Source organism: Saimiri boliviensis, chromosome 1 (assembly GCF_048565385.1).
Source record: "Saimiri boliviensis isolate mSaiBol1 chromosome 1, mSaiBol1.pri, whole genome shotgun sequence".
Lineage (NCBI taxonomy): Eukaryota > Metazoa > Chordata > Mammalia > Primates > Cebidae > Saimiri > Saimiri boliviensis.
The window spans coordinates 141,340,694-141,352,842 of record NC_133449.1 but is presented as its reverse complement, the minus strand read 5'-3'; the positions used below and the strand labels follow the sequence as shown (position 1 = coordinate 141,352,842).

General features: G+C 45.8%; 4 protein-coding genes across 5 annotated transcripts in view; 2 read left to right on the top strand and 2 right to left on the bottom strand.

The window, feature by feature from the left end:
* UTP4 (UTP4 small subunit processome component) overlaps positions 1–5,113 on the bottom strand; it is a 49,043-nt gene extending 43,930 nt beyond the window's left edge. Inside the window, exon 1 of the mRNA XM_039473953.2 lies at positions 5,030–5,113. Coding sequence (XP_039329887.1) covers positions 5,030–5,051 — 22 coding nt within the window. The 5' untranslated portion in view covers positions 5,052–5,113. The remainder of the gene's footprint in view (positions 1–5,029) is intronic.
* The window catches only part of HAS3 (hyaluronan synthase 3), a 113,182-nt gene continuing 106,110 nt past the window's right edge, over positions 5,078–12,149 (bottom strand). Inside the window, exons 10-11 of one of the 2 annotated variants that reach the window (XM_074405449.1) lie at positions 9,013–9,134; positions 5,078–5,158 (exon numbers count right to left, since the gene is read on the bottom strand). In XM_074405449.1, the coding sequence (XP_074261550.1) occupies positions 5,155–5,158; positions 9,013–9,134 (126 nt within the window). In that variant the 3' untranslated portion in view covers positions 5,078–5,154. Of the gene's footprint in view, positions 5,159–5,488; positions 9,135–12,149 lie in introns of those variants that run through there. The other variant, XM_074405447.1, reaches the window with a different exon arrangement.
* On the top strand, positions 9,198–10,346 carry CHTF8 (chromosome transmission fidelity factor 8). Its single transcript, XM_039474006.2, has 3 exons — positions 9,198–9,260; positions 9,600–9,717; positions 10,122–10,346. The coding sequence occupies exons 1-3, from the start codon at positions 9,238–9,240 to the stop codon at positions 10,344–10,346; spliced, it is 366 nt and encodes a 121-aa protein (XP_039329940.1). The 5' UTR covers positions 9,198–9,237.
* On the top strand, positions 10,343–11,917 carry DERPC (DERPC proline and glycine rich nuclear protein). Its single transcript, XM_039473996.2, has one exon. It carries the CDS (start codon positions 10,343–10,345, stop codon positions 11,915–11,917), a length of 1,575 nt encoding a protein of 524 aa, XP_039329930.1.

Genomic DNA, 12,149 nt, shown 5'->3' with positions numbered 1-12,149 from the left:
GCTAGGTGGCAAAATCACAGAATCCAGATCTGTATGACAAGTGAGTGCTTCACTGTATCCCTAAACAAAGTATCCACCCTGGGATTAAAACAAAAAAAAAAAGCTCAATAAATGCCAGCTGTTGGCCTAGCAAAAAATTAAAAATTATGAATATTTGCACTCTAGAAAAATTGATTCCACCCCAGTTTAGAAAAAAACGTTTAAGGCTTGGGAATTTAAAGCCTTGGTTTCTTGTCTTTAGAAAAAAGAAAATACAAAATGAAACAATTTCTAAAACATTGTTTAGCTTTGTTAAAATTTAGTTATTTGTAGTTAGGTTGAACCATTGAGAAAAAGCCTCTTTTTTTGCTATAAGCCATATGTTCTGTTTAATTGGATACATAGCACACTTTCTTCTGCCACATTTTATTTTGAAGGATTATGAGGCTCATTGCTCAGGCTGTTCTGTTCTCTGTAACACAGTAATCTTTTAACAATTTAATATTTAACAATTCAGAGACCAGAGGATAAGAATTAAATTTTGTAGAAGATTAAAATGAATACTTGACAAAGAACACCCTGTATTCTTATGACTTATTTTCTGTCACGCTCAGGAGCAGAGGTGTAGGGTAAAGCTGCATACTAGAGGTGGCATTGAGTAGATTTTTCTAAAAGTTTCAAAAACCAAAACATATTGATTGGATATGATAAAAGCAAGCTGCTTGTTTGTAACTGCCTGCCCCACAGATGGCAATAGTTTGGTGGCAAGTTACAAGTCTTCCCCATAGGTTACTTATTTGCCGTTTTGTAAGAGATGCTGTGAAAATGAGGCTAATATTTGTAAAGCAGCAGCAGTTCTTGTGCAAAAATGCTTTATAAGAGGGGACTGTGTGAGGAGAACTGCAAGAGGGGGCCGGATTGTGGAGGGGTTAGGGTTCATATCCCAGCTCTAGGATTAACTAGTTGTGTGACCAGTTAACATTAGCCCCTCTAAGCCTGTTTCCTGGTTTGTGAAATAGTGAGAAGACTACTAAAATCATAGTGTTAGGGTGAAATGAGAGGATCCAGATAAATGTTGGAAAAAGGCTAGCTATGTGAGAAATGAAGCTTTTATATTGTAAAGATAATGCTCTGCCTGGACTTTTCGTAAGAAATCGTGGTGGTACTTTGATTTGTCAGTTTTTGTTGTTTTTTTGTTTTGTTTTTGAGTGGAGTCTTGCTCTGTTGCCCAGGCTGGAGTGCAGTGGCCCCAATCTCACTGCAACCTCTGCCTCCCAGGTTCAAGCAATTATCCTGTCTGGGCCTCCTGAGTAGCTGGGATTATAGGTGTGCGCCTGGCTAATTTTTTTTTTAAACTGAGTGCACTGAACCAGGGATAATTTTTCTAATTTTAGTAGAGATGGCGTTTCACCATCTTAGTCAAGCTGGTTTTGAACTCCTGACCTACATGTGATCCGCCTGCTCAGCCTCCCAGAATGGGATTGCAGGTGTGAGCTACTGCACCCTGTGGGTTTTTTTTTTTTGTCTGTTTGTTTGTTTTATTTTAAAATAGAGATGGGGTTTCACCATGTCGGCCAGGCTGGTCTCCTACTCCTGACCTCAAGCAATCCACCCGCCTCGGCCTCCCAAAGTGATGGGATTACAGGCATGAGCCACTGTGCCTGGCTGGGTTTTTTATGATAATAGTTAACTAACTTCAGAAGACAGAAGCCAAGGCCGGGCGCGGTGGCTCAAGCCTGTAATCCCAGCACTTTGGGAGGCCGAGGCGGGTGGATCACGAGGTCGAGAGATCGAGACCATCCTGGTCAACATGGTGAAACCCCGTCTCTACTAAAAATACAAAAACTAGCTGGGCGTGGTGGTGCGTGCCTGTAATCCCAGCTACTTAGGAGGCTGAGGCAGGAGAATTGCCTGAGCCCAGGAGGCGGAGGTTGCGGTGAGCCGAGATCGCGCCATTGCACTCCAGCCTGGGTAACAAGAGCGAAACTCCGTCTCAAAAAAAAAATAAAAAATAAAATAAAAAATAAAAAAAAAGAAGACAGAAGCCAAATGATGGTTAAATAGGGTATACCTCAGATTGGTCTGATTCCAGCCAAAGCTTTTGGATTTTGGGTAGGGTTCCCATTGTGAGTCTCGATTGATTCTTTGAATGCTGCTGCCTTTTTAAGGGGAAAAAAGTTTCCTGAGCTAAAGTCATTTGACTAATTTAGGAATACAGAATTTATGTATTGTTTAGTTCATTTAGCTGTATCAAGGCCTGTAAAGATCAAGTAGAAAAACTTTTTTCCCCCTTCTTAGGAGACTGGGGACAGGGGACATAATATTATTGCAGGGAAAGGTTTGGTTTTCTTTATACCTTCTTATCTCTCCAAGGCTACACGTGAGTTGTGGCCCGTGAGACTGATACCATGCTGTAATATAATGAATTTAAATAATCTTTTCGAAAAGCTGCATCACAAAAGTCTCTCCCTGCCTCTACAATTAACCTTGTCAACCTGGAATTACTGTTCCTAACTGAAAACATGTTAGTCCTAGCAAATGTGGGATTGAACTTGGCTCTTAAGACAGAATTGGCCAGCATGGTGGGTCATGCCTATAATCCCAGCATTTTGGAGGCCAAGGTGGGTGGATCACTTGAAGTCAGGAGTTCGAGACCAGCCTGGCCAACATGGTGAAACTGTCTCTACTAAAAATACAAAAATTAGCCGGGCATGGTGGCAGGACGCCTGTATTCCCAGCTACTCTGGAGGCTGAGGCAGGAGAATTACTTGAAGCTGAGAGGCAGAGGTTGCAGTGAGCTGAAATGCCACAGCACTCCAGCCTGGGAGACAGAGCAAGACTGTCTCAAAAAAAAAAAAAAAAAAAAAAAAAAAAGTTGCTGGGAGAGCTCTCCCACTGACTCCCTTTTAGTTTCTTGACTTCATATATAGTGTATTCATCAAACTGTGCCTTCAGATGCTCTTGATAGAGCTGTGATTTCTAAACCTTACAACAAACAACTAGAAATTGCTCTAGTTGTCTTTCAGTGTTGCTGGAATGAATTGAGACTGATGATTTAGACATATTTTTCTTATACAGAGAATTTTCATTGTTACATTTGTTATTACTAATGGGTTTTATTTGTATTATACTACTACTTCAGCTCTTTTTCCTACTCAGTCTACTCTCAAGGGGTTGGGGGCACATTGGGCTGCATATTCTCATATGCTCTTTTTTTTTTTTTTTTTTTTTTGAGACATTCTCACTCTGTTACCCAGGCTGGAGTGCGGTGACGCGATTTCGGCTCACTGCAACCTCTGCCTCCTGGGTTCAAGTGATTCTCTTGCCTCAGCCTCTGAGTAGCTGGGACTACAGGCGTGTGCCACCACGCCCAGCTAATTTTTTATATTTTTAGTAGAGAGGTGGTTTCACCGTGTTAGCCAGGATGGTCTCTGTCTCCTGACCTCATGATCTGCTCGCCTTGGCCTCTCAGAGTGCTGGGATTACAAGTGTGAGCCACCACACCCGGCCTCATATGCTTTTTAATCAACTCCATTCTGAATGAAATACATACTCCCTGCCACCTCCATCAGTTGTGTCCTCAGGGAAGTACTCAGGGATCACTACCTAGTATGACCCTACAAACAGTTGCATAGAGTAGAATCTCAAGGAGCAAGTAAAGAAATAATAAAAGTCAGGTGTTACAAGATATTTTAAGGTGCTAAAGTAGAATTTTAAAATGCATTAAAGGGATGCCCTGCTCTATATTCCTGACTAGTAAAACACCCGCATGTGTATAAATTACCTAACTGTAGCCAGAGCAGTCCACAGATTCCTGTGAACTAAACTCTTAGAAACTGGGCTTGCACTTTGTTTCTACGTGCATCTGCAGCATCCCAATAGGTCTAGTATAAAACAAGTTTTTACCACCCTGACTGTGTGTGGTGATAAGATGGTGAGGCTGTGGACCACAGAACTATTTGCAGGAGCATTGCTAAATGTCTGGTGATGCCATAGTTGTACACAGGCAGAACCTCCTTACATCAGTGTGTAAAGGTGTGCGTTCTCATCGAAGCACGGGGGATTGGTATGCAAGGACAGCTGTGCTATCCCAGCAACCAAATGTGTTTTCCACACCACTGTTCTGAATTCCTATTCTAACAGGAGACTGTCCAGGAAATGGAGAGTGCATTGAAAATATTTCTGCATTCTCTTTTCTCAAGCACGTGGTCACAGTGCTTAATGATTGATTTTGGTTGTCAGGAAGTAGGCTCTGTCTCCTTCCCTGCCTTGATCTTCCTAGAATGTATTGTGTACCTATGTGAACACCTTATTGCTTCTCTAAAACCACCTGTATTCAGGAAGATTTGTGCTCGAAGAATTTAAAATTAAAAAAAAAACAAAAAAAAACTTGTATTTTCCTGTCAGGAAAATATACTGCATCATCATCAAAAGCCTGTTTGCAAGAACCCTTCTCAGTCTTGTGTGCGTTATTGAGCCTTTTTTGATTTGTGGCTAAAATATACCTTTCCTTAGAGTCAAAATGGTGGATCAAAATGCTGATTTTCTTATCCCACCGTCTAAAAAATTTAGCTTATCTCAATAGAACCTTGGAGTCTTTAAAGCACCTTAGCATATGTTATATTTGATCTTTGCAATAATTTAATAGGATATAATCTAGGTGTCATAGTCATAAAGAGACTTGGGACTTGTTTCTGACTTTACAATAAAGAGCTCTGCACTTAAAGGCAGGAGAGCTGAATTTAGGCCTTCTGATTCTAAATTGTTACCCTTCTTCAAGAAACCTTATAAAAGGATGTGTAAAGTGCTCTTAGTTCTATTGATGGTAGCGGTGGGGCCTCTTCTCTTTGGGTTCTGAGCTTGTGTACTACCCCTTCTCCAGTGGGCCCACAACCTGTGCTGGTGCAGAAGGTCTGACTCAGTTCAAGAATGCTCTCTTGATTACATATTGCCCTTCTGACCAGTTCTTGCATATACTCGATGCCTGCTGGAGGCCTTTGATTCCTTTTCATTCTCATTAATACTTGTTTTTTCTTTTTTTTTTTTTTACCTTTGGGAAGGCAGAATTGCATAGTGATTATGAGTGTAGATAGTCAGACGGCCCATCTGTCACATAGCAGCTGTGTGTGTCCAACATACAAGCAAGTAACTTAATCTGTGTATGCCTTAGTAGCCTCATCTGCAAAATAGGAATAAATAACTATATCATAAACTTGTTAAGGTGGTTGAATGAGAAACCAACAATATATATGCACAGTAAAAATTCAAAACGCGTTAGCTTGCTACTTATATTTGAATTTAAAAAGTCTAGTGAGTTGACCAATTTCATGTTCCCAGAGTATGTGGTACTTTAGGAATAGAGCCATACTATAAGGGTGTTGGCAAAATACTTTTACCTGGAGATCCAAAAAGAAGATTGACATACCAATAAAGAAATCTCAACCCAGCACAGTGGTTCACGCCTGTAATCCCACCACTTTGGTAGGCTAAAGCAGGAGGATCCAAGAAACCAGCTGAGTGCAGCCGCTCACCCCTGTAATTCCAGTACTTTGGGAGGCCAGGGCAAGCGTATCACCTCAGGTCAGGAGTTCAAGACCAGCCTGGCCAACATGGTGAAACCCTGTCACTACTAAAAATACAAAAATTATCCGGGCCTGATGTAATCCTGGGTACTCAGGCTGAGGCAGGAGAATCGTTTGAACCTAGGAGGCAGAGGTTTTGGTGAGCTGAGATCATGTCACTGCACTCCAGCCTGGGCGACAGTGAGACTCCATCTCAAAAAAAAAAAAAAAAAAAAAAAGGTCTGTTTAACATTTTAATCAGGTGTTTGCTAAGCTTGAGCACAATTGTTAACACCTGTTAACTTTCCATACTATAGTTGCTAAACATTGAACTAAACCTTCTACTAAACTCCATATATACATTGACAGGAAAAAAAAAGATACGGGACAAAAAGCTGTAATGTCCCATATCCCTTCAAACACCCATGAATCTATCCTTCCTAGAAAGTGAACCCAGTTGTCTTTAGGCAGAAATGTCCTGTTCTTGTAAAGCAGGCGTCCCCAAACTACAGCCCTCGGGCTGCATGCGGCCACCTGAGGCCATTTATCCGGCCCCCCGCCGCACTTCAGGAAGGGGCACCTCTTTAATTGGTGGTCAGTGAGGAGCACAGTATGTGGCGGCCCTCCAACGGTCTGAGGGACAGTGAACTGGCCCCCTCTAAAACGTTTGGGGATGCCTGTTGTACAGTACTCCAGATTGGCCACCAGGTGGTGCTACCGTCGTATAAAATGAAAAGGTACTGTTTTTGTTTTGGTGGACAGTGGGGAGCGGGGAGAAGACAGTGTCTTGCTCTGTTTCCCAGGTTGGAGTGCAGTGGTGTGATCTTGGCTCACTACAACCCCCGTCTCCCAGGTTCCAGTGATTCTCATGCCTCAGCCTCCCAAGTAGCTGGGACTACAGGCACCACACCCAGCTAATTTTTTGTATTTTTCATAGAGATAGGGTTTCGCCAGGTTGGCCAGTCTGGTCTTGAACTCTTGATCTCAGACGATCCGCCCACCTTGGCCTCCCAAACTGCTGGGATTATCGGCGTGAACCACTGTGCCCAGCCAAAGTCTGTTATCTAAGTATTGGGATATTTTCCTGTAAGTGAAAGGTGGTCAAAGCTTTTTTTTTTTTTTTTTTTTTTTTTTGAGACGGAGTTTCACTCTTGTTACCCAGGCTGGAGTGCAATGGCGCGATCTCGGCTCACTGCAACCTCCGCCTCCTGGGTTCAGGCAATTCTCCTGCCTCAGCCTCCTGAGTAGCTCGGATTACAGGCATGTGCCACCATGCCCAGCTACTTTTTTGTATTTTTAGTAGAGACGGGGTTTCACCATATTGACCAGGATGGTCTCGATCTCTTGACCTCGTGATCCACCCGCCTCAGCCTCCCAAAGTGCTGGGATTACAGGCTTGAGCCACCGCGCCCGGCTTTTTTTTTTTTTTTTTTTTTTTTTTTTGTTGTTGTTGTTGAGACGGAGTTTCACTCTTGTTACCCAGGCTAGAGTGCAATGGCGCGATCTCGGCTCACCGCAACCTCCGCCTCCTGAGTTCAGACAATTCTCCTGCCTCAGCCTCTTGAGTAGCTGGGATTACAGGCACGTGCCACCATGCCCAGCTAATTTTTGTATTTTTGGTAGAGATGGGGTTTCACCATGTTGACCAGGATGGTCTCGATCTCTTGACCTCGTGATCCACCCGCCTCGGCCTCCCAAAGTGCTGGGATTACAGGCTTGAGCCACCGCGCCCGGCGGTCAAAGCTTTTGATGAGAGTCACATCAGAAGTTAGTCAGCTTACCATTCACTAAAGGTGTTTGGAGGATTTTTTCAGTTTCTTTGGCTTTACATTTTGAGACAGAGTCTGACTGTGTTGCCCAGAGTGAAATGCAGTGGAGCAATGTCAGCTCACTGTAATCTGCCTCCAGGGTTCAGGCGATTCCTTTTTTTTTTTTTAAGAGGTGGGGTCTCACTCTGTTGCCCAGGCTGGAGTGCAGTGGCTATTCACAGGTGTGATCCCACTACTGATCAGCATGGGATTTTTTGACCTGCTCCGTTTCCGACCTGGGCCGATTCACCCCTCCTTAGGCAACCTGGTGGTCCTCCGCTCCTGGGAGGCCACCATATTGATGCCAAACTTAGCGCGGACACCTGATCGACATAGTGCACTACAGCCCAGAACTCCTGGGCTCAAGTGATCCTCCCACCTCAGCCTCCCGGGTAGCTGGGACTATAGGTACACGCCACCATGCCTGGACAGGTGATTCTTCTACCTCAGCCTCCGGGGTAGCTGGGATTACTGTGGCCTGTCACCATGCCTGGCTAGTTTTTGTATTTTTAGTAGAGACGGGGTTTCACCGTGTTTGCCAGGCTGGTCTCAAACTCCTAACCTCAAGTGATTCAACTGCCTCAGCCTCCCAAAGTGCTGGGATTATTGGCCTGAGCCACCAAGCCTGGCCCCTTTGGCTTTATTTTTAAAGGGACACCCTTTGAACCTTGATAACCAAGGAAGTAAACTTGAAACTTTTATCATTACCAAAGAGAGTAAAATCTTAAATTTCATAGGCTTTTTTTTTTTTTTTTTTTTTTAAGAAACATAGGAAATAGACTATCCTAGGCTGGGCACAGTGACTCACACCTGTAATCCCAGCACTTTGAGAAGCCAAGATGGGAGGATCACTTAAGCTCAGGAAGTAAAGGCTTCAGTGAGCTGTGATCTTGCTACTGCACTCCAGCCTGGGCGACAGAGTGGGACCCTGTCTCAAAAGAAGATAAAAAAGAGACTGGGCGTGGTGACTCACACCTGTAATCCCAGCACTTTGAGAGGCGGAGGCGATAGGATCATGAGGTCAAGATATCAAGACCATTCTGGCCAACATGGTGAAACCCTATCTCTACTAAAATTAGAAAAACTGGCTGGGCACGGTGGTGCCTGCCTGTAGTCCCAGCTCAGGAGGCTGAAGCAGGACAGTTGCTTGAACCCGGGAGGCAGAGGTTGCAGCAAGCTGAGATAATGCCACTGCACTCCAGATCTGGTGACAAAGTGAGACTCTTAAAAAAAAAAAAAAAAAAAAAATCCTTGAGAAAGGCACATTAGCATAGTGATCAGGAGTATGGTCTTTGTAGTCTGTGTCTTAGGTTCATATCATCTTTGTCTTAGTAGTTATGTGATCTTGATTACTTTTGCGGCACACACAGTTGACCACTGGTGATCTTAAGCAACCTTATCTCGTGTACAGTATTGGTAAAAGAATACTTCCATTTATGGCATTGTTAGAGGAACAAGATAAAATGTATCTAAACCACTTAGAAAAGCACACAGTAATAAATATTGTCGGCTGGGCATGGTGTCTCACACCTGTAATTCCAGCACTTTGGGAGGCCAAGGCGGGCAGATCACATGGTCAGGAGTTCAAGACCAGCCTGGCCAACATGGTAAAACCCCATCTCCACTAAAAATACAAAAAATTAGCTGGGCGTGGTGGCAGGTACCTGTAATCCCAGTGACTCAGGAGGCTGAGGCAGGAGAATCGATTGAACCCAGGAGGCGAAGGTTGCAGTGAGCTGAGATCGCGCCATTGCACTCCAGCCCAGGCAGCAGTGCAAGACTCTGTCTTAGGGGAAAAAAAATTAGTTGTCATTATTATTACCCTAAATTTCTTTTTCTTTTTTTCTCTACAGCTTGTTTTCACTTGATATTTTAAAGACAGAAAGCTCATGGTGCAAATTGTTATTTCCAGGTGAGCACATTTTGAGATTTTAAAATTTGTCTTGAAATGGTGCGAGCTATAGAGGTGTGAGATGTTTCTGGAAGAATCAGGGTCCTTAGGTGCATCTTGCACAAATCCTTGCATTCTCATCTCTAGTTCAGTGCCCAATTTCCCAAGAATTTATGTCCGACCAAGAGGTCCTTTGGACCTTGAGTGATGGTGTAGGACACTATTCATCCTTATTAGCACTGCCCAATTTCCCAAGAATTTATGTCCGACAGAGGTCCTTTGGACCTTGAATGGTGGTGTAGGACACTATTCATCCTTCACCCCTCAAAAATATTGTAACCGCCAGCCCTTTGCTTGCAGTGCGAGGGCTGGAGGCCTGGCAGAATGGGTGCTGATGGAGCTACAGGGGGAAATCGAGGCTCGCTACAGCACTGGATTAGCTGGAAACCTCCTGGGAGACCTACATTACACCACTGAGGTGAGGGGGCTTTTCTTTCCCTGCCTAATGCCTCAGGAAAGCAGGCTACACCAAGGTGGTGCTCCCAGGACCCAGAGTGAGGACTGCCTCAGGTTTGTTATTCAGGGTCTAGCTAATCTGTGATGCTCTCTGCTTGTTCTCCCCCTACCTCTACAGTAGCAGGGAAATTTAATTTGGGGAATCTAGAAAGCTCACATTTCTGAAAGTGGAAATACTCTTATATGGGGCTAGAAAGAGTAAAAAGGGCATACGGGTGGGTCGTCCAGTGTGGCTGCTCAACAATGGCAAGAGCTAGACCAGGGAGTGGAGGTGCCAGCATATCCTGCCAAGAGCAGCTTTAGGAGGCACCTGAGTGTTATGGCCTTGACCTGAACCTCAGGAATCTTGTTCTTGTTCTGCCAAAGGGAATCCCTGTGCTGATCGTGGGGCATCATATCCTGTATGGGAAAATCATCCACCTGGAGAAACCTTTTGCAGTCCTTGTCAAACACACTCCTGGGGATCAGGACTGTGATGAGCTTTGCCGCGAGACTGGCACCCAGTATCTGGTGACAGCACTCATCAAAGACAAGATCCTTTTCAAAATCCGTCCCAAGCCCATTATCACCAACGTCCCCAAGAAAGTATGAAAGAACCTCGGATTTTCCCTAGAGAGCGGCCAACTCCTTGGACTCGTGCTCCGCTGCCACCTCGAGGACGGCTCAACGGTTCCCTGGGACCACAGGGAGGTCCTGTTCTGAACACAGGCCACCCACTGGGTGTGAACTCAGATCCCTTCCTTATGGCGGCCGGTTCTCTTGGTGGAAATCTGGCTCCATTTCCAAGGAACCCATCTCCTTTTCCAGCTTCATCAGGCTCATTGGCTTCAAATCCAGCACCTTTCCCAGCTGGTACTCGTGACCCCAGCATGGCTTCTTTTCCAAGAGGGATGAATCCCACTGGCACAGGTGCAGTTTCTTTCCCAAGGCCTGGTGGCCTCTTGGGGCCAGCCCCGGGCCAAGGCCCTGTGGTAAACCCTAGGACAGGGGGTCTTCCAGGCCCAGGGCCTCTGTCTAACCCCAGGTTAGGTGGTCTCCCAGGATCAGGTCCTATGTCCAACCCAAGAGCAGGTGGTCTCCTGGGAGCAGGTCCTGACCCCAGAAGTGGTGGTCCCATGGGCCCCGGATCTGGACCTAACCTGAGAGCAGGTGTTGTGTTGAGCTCTGGGAATGGTCCTCCCAATCCTAGGCCAGTTGGCCTGGGCCCAGGATCAAACCCCAATCTGAGATCAGGCTTTTTAGGGTCAAACCCTGCCCCCAGGTCAGGTGTGTTTACAGGCTCAGGCCTTGGGCCCAACCTAAGACCAAGTGGCCTGGGCCCAAGCCCTAATCTAGATGCCAGAGCAGGTGGCCTCTTGGGCACAGGATCTGGTCTTAACTTAAGAATGGCTGGACCTCAAGGCCTCGATCTTGCCCCCATTCTTAGAGCAGCAGGTCTTTTAGGAGCAAATTCAGCTTCTTTCTCACAGCCTTCTGGAAACATGGGCCCAAGCCCATCTTCCATGGCAAGAGTACCTGCCCCCATGGGCCCAAACTCAGGTCCTGGCTCTCGGGGAATTGGCCTTACAGGGCCAAACCCATCTCCCATGTCAAGGGCTCCTGTCCCTATAGGCCCTAATTCGGCTCATTTTTCAAGGCCAAGTGGCCCCATGGGGGTAAATGCCAATCCGTTTCCCAGGGGAGTGGGTTCATCTGCCTTCTCTCAATCTTCTGGCCCATTGGCATCAAACCCAGCTACCTTCCAAAGGTCTGCTGGCCTCCAGGGCTCAAATCCAACAGTTTTCCCAAGAGCCTCTGGGCCACTTGGCCCCAACCCAGGTAACTTCCCAAGGGCTGCTGGTCTGCAGGGTCCAAGTCCAACTACCTTCCCAAGGTCTACTGGCCCATTAGGCTCTGGTCAAGTTGCTTTCCCCAGGTCAGCTGCCGGGCACCTGGGCTCTTCTCCAGCAGGCCCTATGGGTATCAACCCAGCTCCTTTTGCAAGGCCAACTGGGACCCTGGGTCTCAACCCAGCTTCCTTTCCAAGGATGAATGGCCCTGCAGGCAAGAATTTGGTCCCATTTCCCAGAGTGGGGAGCCTCCCTGGCACAAACCCAGCTGCTTTCCCTAGACCAGGGGGTCCAATGGCTGCAATATACCCAAATGGAATGTTACCCCCTTAAACACCATTTTCCCTCCAGGACCACCTTGGTTTCTAGGCACTGTGGTTCTTGTCAGGGGCAGTCTCTTAGGTAAAAGGGTAGTTGTGGAGCTACAGTCTGAAGAACATAGCTGAGGCTCAAGTTCAAATGAGCCATCTTTTTCTTCTGCGTTTTTCTTGACTGAAGGTGAGATGTTACTTGTGGCATGTGAACTGTGGCAGGTGGGAATAATCCTGGCCTTGAGAAAAAGGAT

Excerpts from the sequence above, each read along its gene's own strand:
- DERPC (XM_039473996.2), top strand. The coding sequence starts at position 10,343 with ATGAAAGAACCTCGGATTTTCCCTAGAGAGCGGCCAACTCCTTGGACT.
- CHTF8 (XM_039474006.2), top strand. The coding sequence starts at position 9,238 with ATGGTGCAAATTGTTATTTCCAG. Across the intron at positions 9,261-9,599 it reads GTGCAAATTGTTATTTCCAG|TGCGAGGGCTGGAGGCCTGG; the intron begins GTGAGCACATTT and ends CTTTGCTTGCAG. Across the intron at positions 9,718-10,121 it reads ACCTACATTACACCACTGAG|GGAATCCCTGTGCTGATCGT; the intron begins GTGAGGGGGCTT and ends GTTCTGCCAAAG.